Here is a 19,872-nt window from a genome sequence, read left to right as displayed (position 1 = left end):
ATACAGTAGTACAGTTTAAAAAGCCCATACTGTCTGCTTTCTTCTATAATTTAAAGGGGATACGATAATTTGCATGACTATCCTTTGCCAGTAAAATGATAGCTCTCATTGGTGAATACTCATTCAGAATCCATAATTTGATGGTACTAGCTATTAATTTGTATATTACAGGACCTAGAATGCAAGAAGTATTTTTGAGATAGACAAAGTTTTGTCCGTGGAACTTGCTTGAATAGGGGGAAAATCTATTAGATTTTACTTCTGGTTGTTAAGTTCCAGTTTTGTGATGTATCACAACTTCCAAAGTTAAAGTTAGAGTCGTTTTTGACAGCCACCAGAAATAAAGCTGCTTTAAGGAGATACATTTCAAATAACCATATTGTTTCATAAAACAAATGATACCATTTATTAAATAGCAAACATTCAGATTGACAAGCAAATTTCATGTAAAACAACATTTATGTACACAGCAATTTATATATATATTAGTATTAATATGTATATATATGTATATGTATATATACATATTTGTTTTCTTTAAGTTTTCGTGGGTATTTATATGTATGGTATTCAGCTTTGTTCGGAGTATTTTCGTCATTATAGTTGTGCTTTTAAAGTTGTAGCAGCGTTTCAGCAGAATCTCATCTGCCATCATCAGGCTTCTGTATTGTGTTCGTCTGCATTATCTATACACTATACAGAAGCCTGATGATGGCAGATGAGATTCTGCCGAAACGCTGCTACAACTTTAAAAGCACAACTATAATGACGTGGGAAAATACCTGAACAAAGCTGAATACCATACATATATATTTATATATACATAGTTTTAAAGTCCCCGGTCTGTTTTCTTACAATGTGGACAGATTGGACTTAAAGTGTGCAAGATGCAAAAGTTCCCACATCCCACCACAGCAACTTTTAGCTTATTTTTATGGAATATTTGAGGAACACAAGAGGTTTGAGTGAAGGAACTATAGCATCTTCTGAAACAAGCAGACTGCTTCAAACTGATAATAAATTCTTAAAGCCTTGCTTTTTGTAACCAAAAGGAATTATTTTTATTTACTGACACAGTAAATAAATCTCTTTACTTCTATTGGAATAAGCTGAGTTACTTCAGCCAAATAAGATGCTGAACATAAGATGGGTATTTGAGCAGAACTTAATGGAAGGATTTTCTATGCCACAATTACTTCTATGTTGAAAGCAGCTTTCATGTCACTGGGCAAAAAGTAAGCTTTTAGTTGAATCAAGTCACATGTCAAAACACACTGGAATTGAGAACATTAAGCAGGAAGTTGGGCTTAATTCATATTGAATTGTACATGAGTTACAAAGCTCATGTGTGAAATACTTTGGTTGACAGGCTTTTGTTCCTTCTAAAAACCAGCATACTGTCAGTCCTTAAAATGCTAAGAAGCTATTCTAAACACATTCTTGCTGTACAGTATTGACATGTAAAGCATACAAATAAGCAGCAGATGCATTAGGTGAGGAAAGACTATATGCGCATCATGGCACCTGTCCAGCAAGAAGCAAACTTCAAAAAGCCCCTTGTCAACACTGTTTTACAGCTCTTATCTTCAGGTTAATCCACCATGAGGGAAATGAAGGCTTCAAATATGGTTATGTATTCTGTCTCAGAAGCAACTACCAGGGAGCTAGCTTTCAAAAGCTGTGTCCACTCTGGACTTGCCTTGATGCACATGCAGTACATGTGATTTGGAGCTCTTAGATTAATTGGGAATGTCTGCACTATTGTTCCGGTTTCCGTATTTGTGATGAATGACAAGCAGCACTACTCCAAGAATGAAACAAATGGAGCCCACTGTTATATACGCTATTCCCAGGAAAGGATTTTTGCCTCCCATCCAAGAAATTGTGCTCAGGATCATCCGTTTCCGCCCATCAAAGCTGTGCACAGGATAATCTGACATGTGCATAGGAAAAGCATACAGAAATATTGAAGTTGCATAATACCAAACATGACCCTAAACCCAAAAGGGTAGCAATACAAAATGGTATAATCAATCTATTTATTATGAAGCTATTCTGCTACACAAAATATTGTAGGCTAACTAATTGTTTTTTAAAAAAGCAAAGCCAAATTTACTAGTTGCGAGGTTTTTTAAAAGTGATATAATACAGAAGGATTGTTTCAATTATGTAGCTATATCTTCATTAGGACAGCAATAATTGAATTTGAATCTAATGGAAGTTGGTGAGCATTTGAGATTTTAGATCAGCGGGCTAGTGGATCTCTTTATGAATGAGCAACATCCAATCTTAAAAACGTTAACTAAAGAAAATCTCCACTGGCTTTTAAACCCAATATTGTATGGAATTGGTCCTTGAACTAATTAGCTTCTAAACACTACCTCTGCACTATTCACCTCTTACGATAATGATGCAAAGGAATGGACTGCTATAGCTACCAAATAACTTCTGGCTTTTCCTAGCATTATGAATGTATTCACACAATAACAAAAATGTTATTGCAATCTTCCGCATATGTAGGCTTTCCTTGGTTGAGAATACCCATGACTCTAAAACCAGGAAATTATCTACACTATTTTCATGCCACACAACCAAATAATATTAGAATGAAATATACCACATATAGACAAATACCGTACCATGTAGTCCTACAACCTTTTTTGCACTCACATAAATCCACTTAGTCCGTTTATCTTACTGTGGAAACTGTTTTAGTGCAAGTCAGCACAATCTACACATTTCGGTAGAAGGCAGTGGGAAAGTAAGGCTGCTGTATTAAGACCGAAAATACTGAAGAATATTACATTTCAAATACCAATTGTAGATCAATATAAATTCGGAGCATTCTGCTATAGTGGTTTTGTAAAAGTAGTTTAGTTCTGGGTCACACGATTAAAAAAACTATTGTATGCTTAGCTTGCCGTCTTACTTTCTCAAGAATTGCCTATTTAATGACATTATACAAACATTATCAACTGCCATCCCTTACAATGTTCAATAAAGGATACTATATTCTATTTCCAAAGAATATTTCCCAGCTGGCAGAGTAGGTTGTAAGTTATCTTTCTTCTCTATAAGACGATACAGCTTACGGAATGTAGGCAGTGCTGCAGTACGCATCCATACAATAAAATCTTCATTGATGAATCCATTGTTGTCCTGATCATCATCTAACAAATACACTGGCTTGCGCCAGTTGACAGGTTTTGATGTTCCTTCAAAAAAATGCAAACACTGAAATTAGTCAAGATAATTTATCTTCAGAAAAAGATGCTTCTGCAATTCACTAAAAACATTTTTCAAATTACCCTTGTAAAAACCCAAACCATGTGTGACCAGTCTTGTTTCCAATATAATCTTTTAGAACAGAAACAGCAACACATTAAATAAGAGTAACTTCTTTTACAAAGCTATGGGGCACCCTAGAGTTTTGCAAACTATTTTCTTTCAGCTCTCTATAGTCTTGGTAAGAGATACTAGGACTTATAATTCAATATTATGTATGGTCATTCCCACCCTCCTTTCAGGACATCATCTGTAATTTTAAGAAGCAGACCAAGTACATTTCACTCCTTTCATCAAAAATTATTGACACTTTCATAATTACTGGAAACAGCAGATTAAAGGAAGAATTATGAAATATTTGTGAATGTGGAGGAATGCACATGGAAGTCTAAGAAGAAAATGTAAAAATAACTGTTGTTTCAATAGTCATACATATTTGCACTTTAAAATCATATTTAAAAAACAAATAAAATCTGAAATAAAATTAATTTCAGCCATTTTAATGGCACCATTCCAAGTTCCCAATGAGAACTGTGGCACAATAATATATAAGCAATTAGCCACTGATTATATTTTTACCTTGAAAAAGTATTGCCAAGTTATTTGTTTCACCAGTAGGATTCCTGAACTTAACATTTTTGTCTGTCCACCAAGCAATGCCTTTTCTCAGCAGAGAAATATTCATGGGCTTAGAGGTATTGTGGTCATAATGAATAAGCGTCAATGTATCTAAAAAGAAAAATAATTAAAATCTAATCAGCGTTTAGGTTTTAATTTATATAGCTCTGTTTCATGCAAAAGTGTAAGTACATTGGTTTGGAAATGAAATGGTGATGTATTTCCAAGTGATTCTGCAAACTGTCATAAGGCATGTTTATTGATAAATGATCAAAGTACAGAATATACAGAAATGTGAACACCTAATGATCTGTTTTTTCTTTCAGTGACACAAGTTTAAAAAGTATCTCAAATAAATATGAACTTCAAGGCCGTTGGAAGGGAAGTGTGATCTTGCATGATTTCTTGGAACAAATCTGAAACGACTCCGGAGGAAGGCCCCCCCCCCGGGAAAGCCCCAAAAAGCACCCCAAAGGGGGGGGGCCCCCCCCCCCCCCCCCGAGGGGGGAGGGGAAAAAAACCCCCCCCCCCCCCCCCCCCCCCCCCCCCCCCCCCCCCCTCCCCCCACAACAAGAGGGAAGATCTCCCCACCCCCCCCCGCCCGGGAAAAAAAGCCCCCCCCAAAAAAGGGGGGGGGGGCCCCCCCCCCCCGAACCGGGCAAAAAGAACCCCCCCCCCCCCCCCCCCCCCCCCCCCCCCCCCACCCCCACAACAACAACACGACCCCCCCCGGGCCCCCCCCCGGCCCCCCCCCCCCCCACCCCCCCCCCCCCCAACCCCCCCCCCACCCCCCCCCCCCCGCCGGCCCCCCCGCGGGCGAAAAAGACAGGACCGGCCGGGCGGGGCCCCGGGAGCCCCGCCCCCGCGGGGGGGGGCCCGCCCGCCCGGGCCCGGGGGCGCCCGGGGGGGGGGGGGGGGGGGCCGCCCCCCCGGGGGCGGGGGCCCCCCCGCCCCGCCCCCCCCCCCCCCCCCCCCCCCCCCCCCCCCCCCCCCCCCCCCCCCCCCCCGCCCCCCCCCCCCCCCCCCCCCCCCCCCCCCCCCCCGGGCGCCCCCCCCCCGGGGGGGGCGGCGGGGGCCCCCCGGGGCCCGGCGCGGCGGGGGGGGGGGGGGGGGGGGGGGGGGGGGGGGGGGGGGGGGGGGGGGGGGGGCGCGCGCCGCCCCCCCCCCCGCGCCCCCCCCGCCGCCGCGGCCCCGCCCGCCGCGGGGCGGGGCGGGGGGGGGGGGGGCGGGGGGGGGGGGGCGGGGGGGGGGCCCGGCGGGCCGGGGGGGGGGCGCTGGGCAGATCTTCTGGAAAGTGACATGTGGTTGGACCTATAAAATAACACTGGCTTCACTGAAGGAGGGGGTGATTCCATTAGCCTTCATTTTGGTGAAATTAGCATGCCAGTCATGTTATAAGGATGAGTATGTCTTATACCAAGTCTGGCCTAACTTAATATTCTCTGAACTGAATGAGTGGCCAGTTGATGTAGAGACTATATGGATTTCATGAACATTCTGTTTTGATTTAAACAGAACACAATTTAGAAGTATACTGTTGTGTCATAATATACTTTTAAAAATATCATACCATTGAACATGCTGTTGGCAATAGCTCCACAAGGAGCAATAGGTTTATTCTCACTCGTATGGTAAGGTTCACACTCCTTACTAGGTTTCTAAGTGATTAAAAAAAAGAATGTCAATTTTCATATCATGAAAGTAAAGCTGCTCAGTATAATCATCACATTAAATCTAAAGTGCAAGAAGACTTTTTGTAATAAGTTTTCATGTTAAAAGATTTGTCATTAAATTTGTCATTAAATCTACATCTTGCCACTGATCAATGGGGTAATATTTGTTTGTATTATAATAATTTCTTATGGTAAGCCTGGGCTAGAGCTTCCAAAGCCAAATGACTAATACACAGAGGTAAAATAATTTATTTCAACCCATGTTCAAATTTATACTAACAGACTTCACTTCTTCAGCAAGGCTTCTTCCTATTATTGCATTCTTCTGTACATATCCCAAACCTTCTCTTGAAGATCTAGACCTATTCACAATTCATTATTCTGTTTACAGTGATGAGGAACATACTTAGATGTATAACCAGAGTACAATTCTAAAGTAGAAAAACAAGTAAAAATTCAATAAATATTTAGTACAAAGAAAAGAAGATACATGAGAAGACAATGTAGCAATCTCTAATATACACAGATATGGGCACAAAAATATCAATCTTTAAAAACACATTTTGGAAAATTATCATGAAAACATATGCGAAGAATTTTACTTACATGTAAAGAAATGTTATTTCCATTTAGCTGACTATCATCCCGAGACTTTACGTAGCGACGGTGGTTTTGGTAAAAGTTGGATAATCCATAGTACATAAACACATTGCCCTAAAAAAATAAGATGGGATGTTTCACTGATTATAACATTCACGTAGTTAGATACAACAGTAGTTTCACTAGGTTTTCAGAATTCATGCCTTATTTATTCATCTCTGTAGGATTTTTTAAGTCTGTTCTCCAACTTAAAACTCTGGCTTTGGTGGTAACAGGAGACCTCAAAGCTGTAGAATGTGTACCACCAGGGCGAGGAAAACTTGTGTGGATAATTTAATATAAAATGTACAAAGCAGGATTTTTGGTACAATTTTTCTGGCACCTACTACACTGGACATTACCCATAGAAATATAGGAATAAGAAAAATAATAAAACTATTTTCAATAATATCTAAATTAGATTGATGCTAAATGTTATGGGCTGTGCAAATGTTTTGAAAGAGATGTTTTAAATGTAAACAAACACAAAATATTTGACTGACTGTTAAAGCAGTTGCCTTTTTTACAAGGCCCACCTGGATACCTTGGAACCTATTTCTGGCTATCCCTGCAAATATGCATGCAGAAAAACCGCATTCTGCTTTGCTATAAAGAAAGCAAAGCAACAGTGAAAAACACATGCACTTAACATTACTCTAGACCTATTTTTTATTACCATAAATTAATAAATCAGAATAGTTCATGCAGGTAAAGATTTATTGATGAAGGTAACCGTTGTAAAAAATAAGTTTCCACACTCTTATTAGGTTCAACTAAAATGACATAAATGTACCACATACCCACTTACTTTAGATTCAATTATTTAATCAATTTATGCTGCTTGTATACTGCACACTCCTGTATGCTTTAGATTATGAAAGGCATTCCACTTTGGAGCCACACAAGAACAGAAGGATAATTTTCCTTCAGCCATATATTTACAGTCATGTGAAAAGTAAAGGTTTTTTTAAACATATGTGGCAATATTTTATCTTCACTATATAAGTGATGTAATTGAACAAAAAAGCTAGCAGAAACCGATTTTGCAATCATTTATTCAAGGAGAAGTTAAAAGATATGCCATTTCCTTCTGTGGGGAAAATAAGTGCACCCTTGACGCTAATATCTGGCATTGTCCCATTTAACAGAAACAACCTCAAGTAGTTATTTCTTATAACTGTCTACCATTCTTTGAAATTGACTGGGAGGAACTTTTTCCTACTTCCGGATGCAGATTTCAGCCATCTGATGTTTGAGGAGTTTTTTGCATGCACAGCCCAATCCAAATCTCAAGGGGATTTAGATCAGATCTTGGCCATTCAAGAACCCTCCATTTGTCTTTTTCAGCTATTCCTTGATTTATTTTGCTAGAATGAAAGAGTGCAAGGCAATACTAGACAAAACTAAACAGAGTAGAGTAGAACATACCTCAAACGACTGATCCAATGTGAAGTTAATGACGCAGTTGCAGGGTGGGGCATTCCAAGATACATTTAAACATTTATTGCAGGGACTATTTGGATCTATTCCTGTGTAGTCAATCTGTAATAAAAAAGGAAGACAGAAATAAGGGAGAGGGAAAGAAAGATTATAAAGCTATTATTAAATCACAATATATAGCATATATGTACATAACTGAGTCACTACTAATCCCAGTTTCTATAGTGTTCTTGGGGTAGTGAATTATTATTAGAAAAGAGGATGCTAAGTGAAACCTTACATATTTAGATCACCATAAAATATATGGTATTCTATGTCATTTTTAACATTAATACACTCACACAGAGCATGTATTTTCAATGAATTGAATTATAATGAAATCTGTAGAATTATTGTACAGGGATCTTCTTAGACAAGTCAACATATAACATAGATTTGTAACTGTCCAATACCAATCCATGTATTTCAATACTCACTTATAATGGTAGTATCCTAGGAACAATGAGCTAAATAAAACAATCACAATCAAATGTAGCCTAACTAATGACAGAGTATCACTAATTCACCTTATTATAATAATAATTAGGGCTAAGAGTTAACAGATGCTACTGGAAAATAAGGAAAAGCATATACAATGTTTACTGAGATTAAGAAAACAAATACAAACTGATAAATGAATATTATTTCTCGGAATCTTTTTATTACAGCAACAGTATTGGAGCAAATTTCTCTGCATTGACAGTTTAAGAAGGAACTTTTTGTTCTTAGACATCAAAAAGCTGCGTATTTTTAGAAAATGCTTAATGGAACAGAGTGCATTTCAGACTGACCTTTGGAATTCTAAAAGTATTCAAAGATTTACATTGAAAAAGAACAATTTCTTTAATTGGATGCTACCATCTAATATTTGCTCAATATCACTGTTATTTTATATGGCTACACAAAGCCTTCAAAGACGTATTCCATTATATATGGGAGTAATAACAAATACCTTTATGCCTGTTTTCTGCAAGCTCCAATTGCTGTTTTGAAGTATGTGTGCACATACAACCATTTTACTGGTAACTCCAGGTCATGCTTAGACTTAGGTGCAGTTGCTTTAACGCTTTGAGTTTCTTCCAAAATATACGATACACATATTGTCCAAGGTGGTAAAGTTGTATCTGTATATCAGATCTGTACATCAGCACGATAGCATTTCTATCAAACAATACCAGCAACTAATGAATTATGTAAGCCAGATTTGGATAGGAAAGGTGATATACTCCCTCTGAAAAATCCTTCATGTGACACATGAATGCCTACTTTATATTCTTTAAAAGTACACAAAAAACAATTCCTAACTCATTCTTGTTGATATGGTAAAGCACTTGCTTTATATTTAGTGATATGTCAAATTTAAGAATCTTGCTTCTGTTTTATTATTTGCAATTCAGGTTTGCTTACATTGTTAAAATAGAAATAATAGGTATTTGTGGAAAAGTCACTTATCATTTAGATAAGAGTACAGGTAAGAGATAGTAAAGATAATTACAGGCAAGAGATAGTAAAGATAATTAAAAACTTCAAAAACAATACCCACTGGAAAACGGGAAGCAAGTAACTGTCAAGAGTGCAAGTTTTCCCACAATTCACACAGTTGTTCATCTGATGCCCTCAGAGCTATTAGGCTGAAATACCACCATGACTAATCAGTGGTTTTGCACAAAAACATAGGGGTGTTGTCACCTTTCACAGATGTCACTCTCAAATACATCTTGAGTAATATCAGTCTATTGAACTATTTGTCTCTCAAAAACACAAATACAGGGGGGGAAACTTCAGATGCTTTAGCATGTAACTGCTAATCCCCACATACATAGCATTGTTTTCTGTCACCTGTTAATACTCATAAGATCTAAACATCAGAGTTCTGATGATCTTATTCCATTTTGCTTATGTATCAGATTTCTATTATGTAAAAGATAAGAAAACATATAAGACTTTCATTTATTTTCCTGATTTCTATCTAAAATATCAGTAGAAAAATAAGAGTCCAGGATGGCCTTTGAGAATAACTTCATCTTCTCTTAATTTTATTTCTGAATTTGTTCTGCCTGCTATATGAAAGGAAATCTACTAGCAAGCCACTATATTTTATAAATATAATTATAAATATAAATTTAATAAATAATATTCTCAAAGGCTTTACTTCATGATCATAAATGTATTTGTACTGTTAATTTCATTCTATTTATCCTCTTCCCTCTTATATCGTACTTTGTTATCCAGTGATAAAAAGCTGAATTTGCTCATTTGTTTTTATAATCATTTTACGTCCAAATATGTTTTTTCACCTCTTCATATTCATACACATCTTTAATATTTCTTGCTGGCTTAAACTTTAAGCCCTCTCAAATAACAATCATTTTTTACCAATAACAGCTTGCTAAGTCAGCATTTTATATAAATGGAAAAACCAGAGGTCATAAAATTCATAACCCTAAAATTAAATACAATGCTATAAGTACTGAAAAAGTAGAAGAAAATAATACTTTACTTATGAAAATTCATATGGCCACCCACTCACCCTCAATAACTCTGGGCAACTTACAAAAATAAAAACTCAATATACAAATAATAAAAACAATAATCCCTCATCTCCCTGATGACAATTGCAATAAGTATTGTAAAAATAACACTTTAGCTGTCTCATATCCTCTGGACTTCACACAAGGTACATTATCCATCGAGAAAACACACATCTACGTAATTGGACACATGGAGGGTAGTCAATAGTGTAAAAGAAAATCCTAAGATGATGAATGAAATGCCAGTCTGTTCTAAAACTCTTTAAAATTGCAATCATACTCTGAATAAGTTGTACTGAATACAATGTTCTCCACATTATTAATCATCAAAATCTCAACACTGTATAAAACACACAAGATCTGTCATAAGTACCTTTGTCATGATTGCAATTATTACTAACATGCCATTCTCTTTAGGATGAAGACATTCCAATGAGAAATAATAACTTTTGAAACTTGGAGCACCTGATTCTTTTTCCATTTTTTATTTTAAGAAACAGAGCTAGTTTGGCGTAGTGGTTAAAGCAACAGGTTAGAAACTGGGGACTGCGAGCTTTAATCCCACAACCTTAGGCACAAAGCCAGGTGACTGATCTTGTGCCAGTCACTTTCTTAGCCCAAGAAAAGAGGCAATAAACCTCCCCCCTCCCCAAAAAAACCTTGCCAAGAAAACTGCACAGCCTTATCCAGAAGTTGCCAGTAATCAAAAACTGTTTGGGGGGGGGGGAATCAACAAGTCAAGTTCAAGTTAGAATTTGAAGTGCACAATATGAAGAGGAAAGAAGAGCAAGAGAATAGCATAAAACTACAAGTTTATAAATTTTTACTGGAAACTATCTAAATCAGGCTTGTCCAACCCGCGGTGCACGGGCCGCATGCGGCCCAGGTCGGCTCGTAATGCGGCCCAGTGCTCACCCCAACCTTCGTGCAAGAGGACGAGCCAGCGAGGAGGAGAGGCAGGCGCGAGGCGGGGCGAGGCGAGCACCACGCCAAGCAGCAACAGAAAAGGCGGGCGCCGTCAGAGCGCTCCTCGTGCCGAGGCAGCCGCAGCCCAAGAGTCCCGCTCCGCCACCTCCTGCTGTTACTGCCGCCGCCGGAGCTGTTGTAGCGGCTTCTGCCACCGGCGCCACGCTGCTGCCGCCGGAACTGTTGTAGCGGCTTCTGCCCCGCCCCGCTGGAGCTGTTGTAGCGGCTTCTGCCCCTGCCGCCGCTGCTGCACCGAGCCTCCCGGTCCTCGCCTTCCAGTCCTGCCACATCCAGCCGGGCCATTTGCAGGAGGAGAGGTAGGCGCGAGGCGGGCGAGCTTCCCCCCGCATTCCTTTCTCCCTGGTTGACTACTTTTTATGATATCTTATGAAAAAAATTTGGCCGGAAAATTTGGCCGTGATAAAAAATAATTTGGCCGAATTTGGCCGTATTTTGGCTTGAGTTTGGCCGCAGAGCCAAACTGCGATCTGGCAACCCTGCGCCCCATCCATTATATTAGCTCCGCCATCTTATATTAGTTCCGCCATCTTGTGGCCTGTGCCACTTTCTGGTAGTCAGGAGACTAAGGCTGGGTTCACACAACAGATTTTGACACAAAATTGGCTGTGGAATTCTGCATCAAAATCCAATTGCATTCCACTTCCCATTAATTTGAAAGGGAAATCTGCACATAGTAATCACATTGATTATTAAACCAAGCTTTCTAAAAGTCCTTTATTTTTACATTCCAGCATGGCTTCTGAAATCTCAAAAAATAAAAACAAACACAAAAAAAGAAAAATTACAGATGAAGGAAGAGTGTTCCAAGAAAAGTGGACAGATGAATACTTTTTTGTTGAGTCCAACAGTAAGGCAATCTGCTTAATTTGCAAAGAATCAGTGCCAGTTTTCAAAGACTACAATTTGAAAAGGCATTACATGACAAGACATGCTGAGAAATTTGCTGTGTATGAAGGAATGTGTCGTAAAGACAAAATCGCTGAACTGAAAAAAAATCTATCATCTCAACAAAATTATTTTTAAAAAGTATTGATTCAATCAGATTCTATTGTCAAAGCCAGTTATGTGGTTGCAAACCTGATAGCCAAAAAATCAAAACTGTATTGCGATGGTGAGTTTATTAAGGAATGCATGGAAACCGTGGCTGATATAATTTGCTCGGATAAAAAAGGGGACTTTTCAAAAATCAGTTTGTCTCACCAGACTGTAGCCAGGCGAATTGAAGATATAGGAAACTCCATCGAAAAAGTTGTGAAGAGTAGAGCTGCTCATTTTAAATTTTATGCTATGGCAATAGACAGATGCTACAGATACCGCTCAATTGGCAATTTTTATTAGAGGCATTGATGACAAATATAATATCACTGAAGAAATGGCTGCTTTAGTTCCACTGAAAGACACAACTAAAGGAAGAGATTTATATGAAGCTGTGAAAAATACATCACAGCGATTTTCTTTGTCATTTGCTAACATACCTGGCATAGCTACTGATGGTGCCCCTGCAATGATAGGTAACAGAGATGGACTTGTAAAATTGATAGATGATGATGCAATTGCCTCTCAAAATTTCAGTATGATTAAATCCAATTGATCAGCACAATGTTTCAAACTATAACAGCGTTCGAAATGAAACTGAAACTATGGCATTCTCAAATGAAGGCAAAAAATTTGATGCATTTTAGCACATTGGCTAAACACGCCTCTGTGAACACGGAAAAATATGCAGCCTTGCTTTTCAATTTGGTACAGGAATTTCAGAACAGGTTTCAAGATTTTAGAAAAAATCAGCCATCTTTTCTGATATTTGCAACTGCATTTTCAGTGGACATTAATATATTACCTGCCAATTTGCAAATGGAATGCATAGAGCTCCAATCTGACATTCAACTGAAAGAAAAATTTGACTGTGTCTCTTTAATGGACTTCTATAAGATATATCTTCCCAGAGAAAAATATCCTTCACTTCACAATCATGCCTTATTCATATCATCGCTATTTGGAAGCACCTACATTTGTGAGCAGCTATTTTCAAGGATGAAGCACACAAAGAATAAAACTAGAATCAAAATATCTGATGAGCACCTTGAGCACTCACTGAGAATTGCAAAAAGTTCCATCGAAGCAAATACGGATGCATTGGTGGCTGAGAAACAATGTCAAACATCTCACTAACTTCATTTCCAAATAAATTTAATATGTTAACTATGTTTTCTATGGGTTTTTTTTGGATGATCAGGTATTGTTACTGTTATTTTATGTGCGGCCCAAACCAAATTTTCATCTTCTAATGTGGCCCAGGGAAGGTGAAAGGTTGGACAAGCCTGATCTAAATGAAGTCATTCAGCCTCATAAAGATCAAATGGTAAAAGAATGATATTGCTGACATATAATGCTGCAGTTTCATACACACTGTTTTCTAATACAATAAACAGTCTCAAACAGATAATTCTACTTCAATGCATTTTATTTTTCTAAAATTGGGTTAGAGGGAAATTAAACTTGTTTTCCCTTTCGTACCTTCTTTCTGACTTGAATAACTACCTTTCGCCCAGTTGGCTCATCTAAAACATGTGTTTCCCAAAGTGATCAATATCAATACCCCTTCTAGGGGCAATGGGTAGTACAGATAGTCCTCGACTTACAAGTTCATTTAGTGACCATTCAAAATTACACCGGCACTGAAGAAAGTGACTTATGACCATTTTTCACCCTTATGACCCTTGCAGCTTCCCACAGTCACATGATCAAAATTCACATGCTAGGCAACTAACTTTATATTTACGACAGTTGCAGTGTCCCAGGAGTCAGGTGACCGCCCCCTCTTTTTTTTTTTTTTTTGCAATGTTCTGACAAGCCATCTAGGGGAATCCAAATTACCCTAACAAGCACGTTACCAACTTCACAAAGGCAACTATTCACTTAACCACAGTGACAAGAAAAGTCATAAAATGGGGCAAAACCCGCTTTAACAAACATTTCCCTTAGCACATACCGGTAAATTCTGGGCTCCTGTTGTGTCCTCGTAACTCAAGGACTACCTGCGCTCTTTCTTAACTCAAGGAGTTATTTGTTAAATTATTTTCATATCATCAATGTTTGGGGTGGGTGGAACAATCCGAATCTTCACCTGAATTTGTGTGTGTGTGTGTGTCTGTGGGCAGGTTGAAGGGTATGGCTCTGGAGTGCCGGTTTCTGCCACTGTGTGCTACACACCAAACACTCCTATGGGTTTCTCTCCCTCTCCTCCACATGCTGCATATCAGACAACCTTTCCAAGGTCTTCCCAAACCCTCAGCAGATGTTCAAGGGAACACTTGGAGCTTGAATATCTGACAGGTGCTGGGCATCTTCCTCCACCACCACCCCCCAGCAGTTACATTTAAGCCTACTAGTTTGCTTGGTGTTTCTGGCAATTTCTGTTGAACCTTTTTTGTTAAAGACCTTGGTAATAAAAATAGGCATTTCAGGAATGAGATGACATTGCTTATTCCAAAACTGTCATTCAGAAGTATTGAAATACAATCCCTATAATCCATAACAGGGCAGCTACTATGGGTTGTGGTGGATTATGTGAGATACGGATTGATTCTGGAGTGCTGTATGAAAAGTCCAATATAACAGTAGACACTGAACCAAAAAAGTACGTAACAGAATACTGTACACTTGCCAAGAACACCTACAAGCATTGATGGCATTCTGGCCTTGTCTTTCCCCTCTGGTGCACACCAGGAATCAGTCACTCTGTTCTGCTCTAATTTCTGCAACTTCTATTGTTTAATGTTTCAGCGGTTCCTCCGCCCCCCCCACAAGCCTCCTACACACATACACTTCTCACTACTTACACACCACCGTTGTGAAGAAACTTCAGAAAGCCGATATTTTGGGGGGATGGTGGTGGTGGCATAGGCTGACTCTCTAAATCGCTTTTTATTAAACCGTGAAGCGGTTTAAGAATAAGTCTTTTTGTTATTTATAGCAAGGCCTCAGCTTGTAGGGGGTTCCTCCCCCCCTTCCCGCATCCATCCCCTCCTCCCCGCGTCAGTTTAGCGCGCCCCCCCCCCCAACGGGTCCTACAATCCTCCTCTCTCCCCACAACCCTAACACCCCCCGCCCCGCACTTCCCCCAAATTAGAGCTCTTCCCCAAACACCCCGAGGAACCGATTCCGGGAGACCGAAAGGGCGGGAGGGGTGAAACCAGCTCCCGGGTCGGGCCCTGGGCGGCCGCGTCGCCAAGTTCTACGTCAGCCCCGTCCCGGTTTCCAAGGCCAAGCGGGGCAGGTCAGGCCTCCCCCGCCTCCAGGTTGAAACCCTCCCGCTCGGCGCCCGCCGCCCTAGCGCCTCTCACCTCGAACTCGCGGATGTTGTTGGAGGTGACGAAGATGCCGATGCCGATGGGGATAAAGATGAGGCCTATGACGAAGAAAGCCGGCAGGACGGTGCCGGCGGTTAGGATGGGTTGCCAGGCCGGCAGGCGCTGCTGCTTGAAGGCGGTGTTGTCCGGCTTGCGGCTCTTGGTGACGGCTCCGCCGGACGCCCCGCCGGTGGCTCCGAGGCCGCTGCTTCCCGGCTGCCCGTCCGCTTTGGCGTTGTAGTTCATCGCCATGGGGGCCTCCGCTGCCTGGAAACGGCCCGGGAAAGGCAGGAAGGAGAGAAGAGAGGAGGCAGAAAGGGTGGTGGCGGCGGCAGCGGCTGCGAGACAACGACCGGCCTCCGCTTCTCGCTCCGCAAGAGTGACACAACCACGGCTGCGCAAACACCCCGCTATAAATGCAAAGGGAAGCGGAGCGCTTTTTCCGGCCTTCCCCCACCCGCCGACCGGCACTTCCTCGGTGTGCGCATGCGCCAGGCGATAACTTGACCTTGGGTGAAGACCGGTTTCTTGACGTCGATAGATTCCAGCTCCTCCTCAATCCATTCAAAGAGCCAATGGGAGGAATGCCTCCGGTAGAATTTCTTAATTTAAAAAAAAAAAAAAAAACACGCATGCGCAGCCAAGGGGCGAAAAAAAAAGAAAGAAAGAAAAAATGGCGTGGGTTTGTCACGCTTGACGTAACTGTTGCAGAACGTTGAGGCCGCTGTGGGTGTCTTAGCGTGGCCGGATCAGAAACAGCATTTGTTATTACCATACGTAATTATTATACATAGAAAACCGTGAAACTACAGCTGCAAGCTAGTGCTGGCCTTCATATGCATCAGTTTTTCCCAATAACCTAGGCTATTGTAATTTATTTATCGGAGTAGGGGGCGTGCATAAGCGCACCAACGTGCCTACCGTCCCTGTCCTATTGTTTCTTTTTATTTTTCTCATATGTATCCATTTCATGTATTCATAACTATGTTTATACTTATACCTATTATCTTGTAAACGATTGACAAATCAAATAAATAAAAATAAAATATATGCAGATTCAAGCAGCGAGGCCTTTTGCAATTGGCAGTTGGAAATTTTGCCAATGCCTATATTTTCTTAGTGCCACCCAAGATTTTTTGGTATGCCATCCTGTTGGCCAATAACTACTGGGACCATCACATCTGGTTTTTCCCTAATCATTCGATTTCAATTTTCAGATCTCAATACTTTTAATGATTTTTCCAATTCTTCGTATTCTATTCTTCTCTCCCCACCGTATTGTCATATCAATTATCCACGCTTTCTTTTCACCCACAATTGTATCTAGTGTGTTATGAGCCAAATCTGTATTGGAAATACTATATGTACTGTAATTATATGTTTAAGGCCAATATATGTGGAAAACTCATTGAGTACTGTACTCCAAAGCAGATATATTTAAAGGGCGTGCATAAGCGCACAATCGTGCCTGCTGTCTCTGTCCTGTTGTCCCCAATTATTAGTTCCTGTTTCTTATATTTAAACTTATGTTTATTCTTATTTCTATTGTATTGTAAGCTTTGACAAATAAAATAAATAAATAAATAAAATGCATTCAATGTATTCAGATAAGAGTGGTGAAGATAACGGTCCAGTAGATTCCTACTGAGTGCTTTTCTGTAGTTCTGTGGAATTTGTATGGAAGTGCTTTGCTATTGCTTTCTTTTGATGCAGTTAAGTAAATATTAGGGGAAAAAGAAAGTCTATCAGAAGTTTGCTTCTGAGGACTGGGTACAGAAAAAGACAATTATGCCAGCAGTTACATTTAAGCCTACTAGTTTGCTTGGTGTTTCTGGCAATTTCTGTTGAACCTTTTTTGTTAAAGACCTTGGTAATAAAAATAGGCATTTCAGGAATGAGATGACATTGCTTATTCCAAAACTGTCATTCAGAAGTATTGAAATACAATCCCTGTAATCCATAACAGGGCAGCTACTATGGGTTGTGGGTTATGTGAGATACGGATTGATTCTGGAGTACTGTATGAAAAGTCCAATGTAACAGTAGACACTGAACCAAAAAAGTACATAATAGAATACTGTACACTTGCCAAGAACACCTACAAGCATTGATGGCATTCTGGCCTTGTCTTTCCCCTCTGGTGCACACCAGGAATCAGTCACTCTGTTCTGCGCTAATTTCTGCAACTTCTATTGTTTAATGTTTCAGTGGTTCTGCTGCTGTTACAATTAATAATCAAAGATACAATAGACTCCCCCTTTTGAAAAATATATTGGGGGCATTCGCACAGAAGAGTTCCACTCACAAAATGAACCTCAGAAATCCTATCCCAGAGTCTGCTCGGGAAAGTTGGTTTTTTTCCTTTTTTTGTATTGGTGGCTTGAAGGACTACATGAGAACTCTATTCCATGCACATGCTTAAGCATTTCAATCCTCTTAAAACTATGGGAACCTCTTTACAGAATGGACCTCAGCACTTCTACAGTGCAGCCTTCAAAGAGCCGCATAAAATTCCCTGTGGTCCCTCAACCCAACAGAAAGTGTGCACCTCTGAAATAAATTAACAGTTTGCTATTAAATATTTGCTTGTTGATTTGTGGGAAGTATTATGGGTGTTACAAAGGGTAAAAAGGCACAAGAGAATGTGATTTGCAGGATTTAGAGAGAATTACTGAAATTGTAAAGATAAATCTGATTGACACCATATAGTGTTTTTTTTAATTTGCATAGTTTTCCAATTAGCATAACTTTACAAACAGAAAACCCTGCCTAAATCAAATCTCTGACATCTACTAAAGCCTTCACAAAATCTAAAAGGTAAATTTCAAGGCATATAAATTGGTTGTTATCCCATAAGGAAATCGTGGGCTATGATGAACTCTTCTGTATTACTTCTGCTGACTGATCTTATCCATATTTATTGAAAAATGGCCCTTGATTTCACTGGAATTTACAATCACCTGTACAGCTAGAGGGCCTTTTCTCATCTTATCTTACATAAATACCACCTTAGGTATGTACGTACTAAACATCATTCAGACGTAGCAACATATTAACAGCAAAGTCTTCCTGATTACATCCACACTTAGAAAACCCAGATTATGTAATGCACCAGGAAATACTTTATCATCCATACAGTACTAATTCATGGTCTCTGTGTGTTCCTTCTAGTAAATGTTGATGCCTGGCAACTGCCTGGACAAGTCCCTGCAGTTTTCTTGGCAAGATTTTTAGAAATAGCTTGTCCTTGTTTTCTTCCTGCAGTTGATATATAGTGACTGGCCAAAGATCACCCAGCTGGCTTTGTCCCTAAGGCAGGACTAAAATTGTTTCTAGCTTGGTATCTTATCCATTACACCAAACTGGCTCTCTATTTATTTATTTGATTTCTATTACTACCCATCTCAATAAGTGACTTTAATTCTTTAGTTTCATTCAAATGCCTGCTTTCAGATTATTTTTCTAACCTCAATTTTTGCTCATCATGATTCCTTTTCCTTTTCTCAATATTTCATAAAATATAAATATTTCATGATTAAATTTCCACTTAATATACTGTACATCTATGCAAAAATGTCTAATATATTTTGCCATTTTTGCTAACTCAGTATTATATTATTTCTATGTTTCAGCTAAAATATAATCATAAGATATAATTAGGGGACCTCTTTTAGTGTACAGTTCCTTCACAAATACACCTTCATAAAAATCACATACTTGGTTCCTGGTGAAGTCAAATGAGTAGTAGAAATTAGTTTTGAAGCTCAGAAGATGCCCTGCCCTTTTGTAATACTGAACTATGTTGTGAATGATAACACATTTGCATGTATAGGGATTGAAGACCTAAAGATGAATCAGGCACACCCTTGCCATGTCACCCGTCACTTCTCTCAAAAATGGACCAGGGATTGAGGGATGCTCAGAAATGACACAGGAGTAATTAGGAAGGGAAAACTTCCAAAATACCTATGTGTGCAAAGGCAATTTCTACATAAAGGGTTTGGAATGATGATCTCCACTATTCAGTTTATTCTGGAACTGAATTTCCTGGTACACACTTAACAAGGCCAATCTGCAGCAAATTGAAAACTATGACACAAAGATCGAAGTAATTAACTGATAATTTGCTACCTAAACCTATACAAACCTAATAAAAAACCTATACCAGAACTGAATAGATTACAATTAATTTCTCCGTCCAATTAGTTAAACTGACCTTAATTAACATAGCATAATATGTTTTCAATATGAACTGTTAAAATAATTTTTTTGACAATTGTTGTCTGTTAAATTCAAGGGATACCATGA

The 19,872-nt window shown here is 39.6% G+C and overlaps 1 protein-coding gene across 1 annotated transcript; it reads right to left on the bottom strand.

Annotated features, from left to right (window-relative positions):
• Positions 1–382: 382 nt before the first annotated feature.
• CDC50A (cell division cycle 50 P4-ATPase accessory subunit A) lies at positions 383–16,199 on the bottom strand. Its single transcript, XM_087944605.1, has 7 exons — positions 15,559–16,199; positions 7,644–7,757; positions 6,183–6,290; positions 5,474–5,561; positions 3,865–4,014; positions 3,009–3,215; positions 383–1,933 (listed from the first exon to the last, which is right to left on the bottom strand). Exons 1-7 carry the CDS (start codon positions 15,814–15,816, stop codon positions 1,740–1,742), a joined length of 1,119 nt encoding a protein of 372 aa, XP_087800731.1. The 5' UTR covers positions 15,817–16,199; the 3' UTR covers positions 383–1,739.
• Between the last annotated feature and the right edge of the window lie 3,673 nt (positions 16,200–19,872).

Source organism: Notechis scutatus, chromosome 1, assembly GCF_049901735.1.
Source record: "Notechis scutatus isolate UNSWTSFEM ecotype Mainland chromosome 1, rNotScu1.2, whole genome shotgun sequence".
NCBI classification, from domain to species: Eukaryota; Metazoa; Chordata; class Lepidosauria; order Squamata; family Elapidae; genus Notechis; species Notechis scutatus.
The sequence above is the reverse complement of the archived record's forward strand: the minus strand, read 5'-3'. Positions and strand labels throughout refer to the sequence as shown.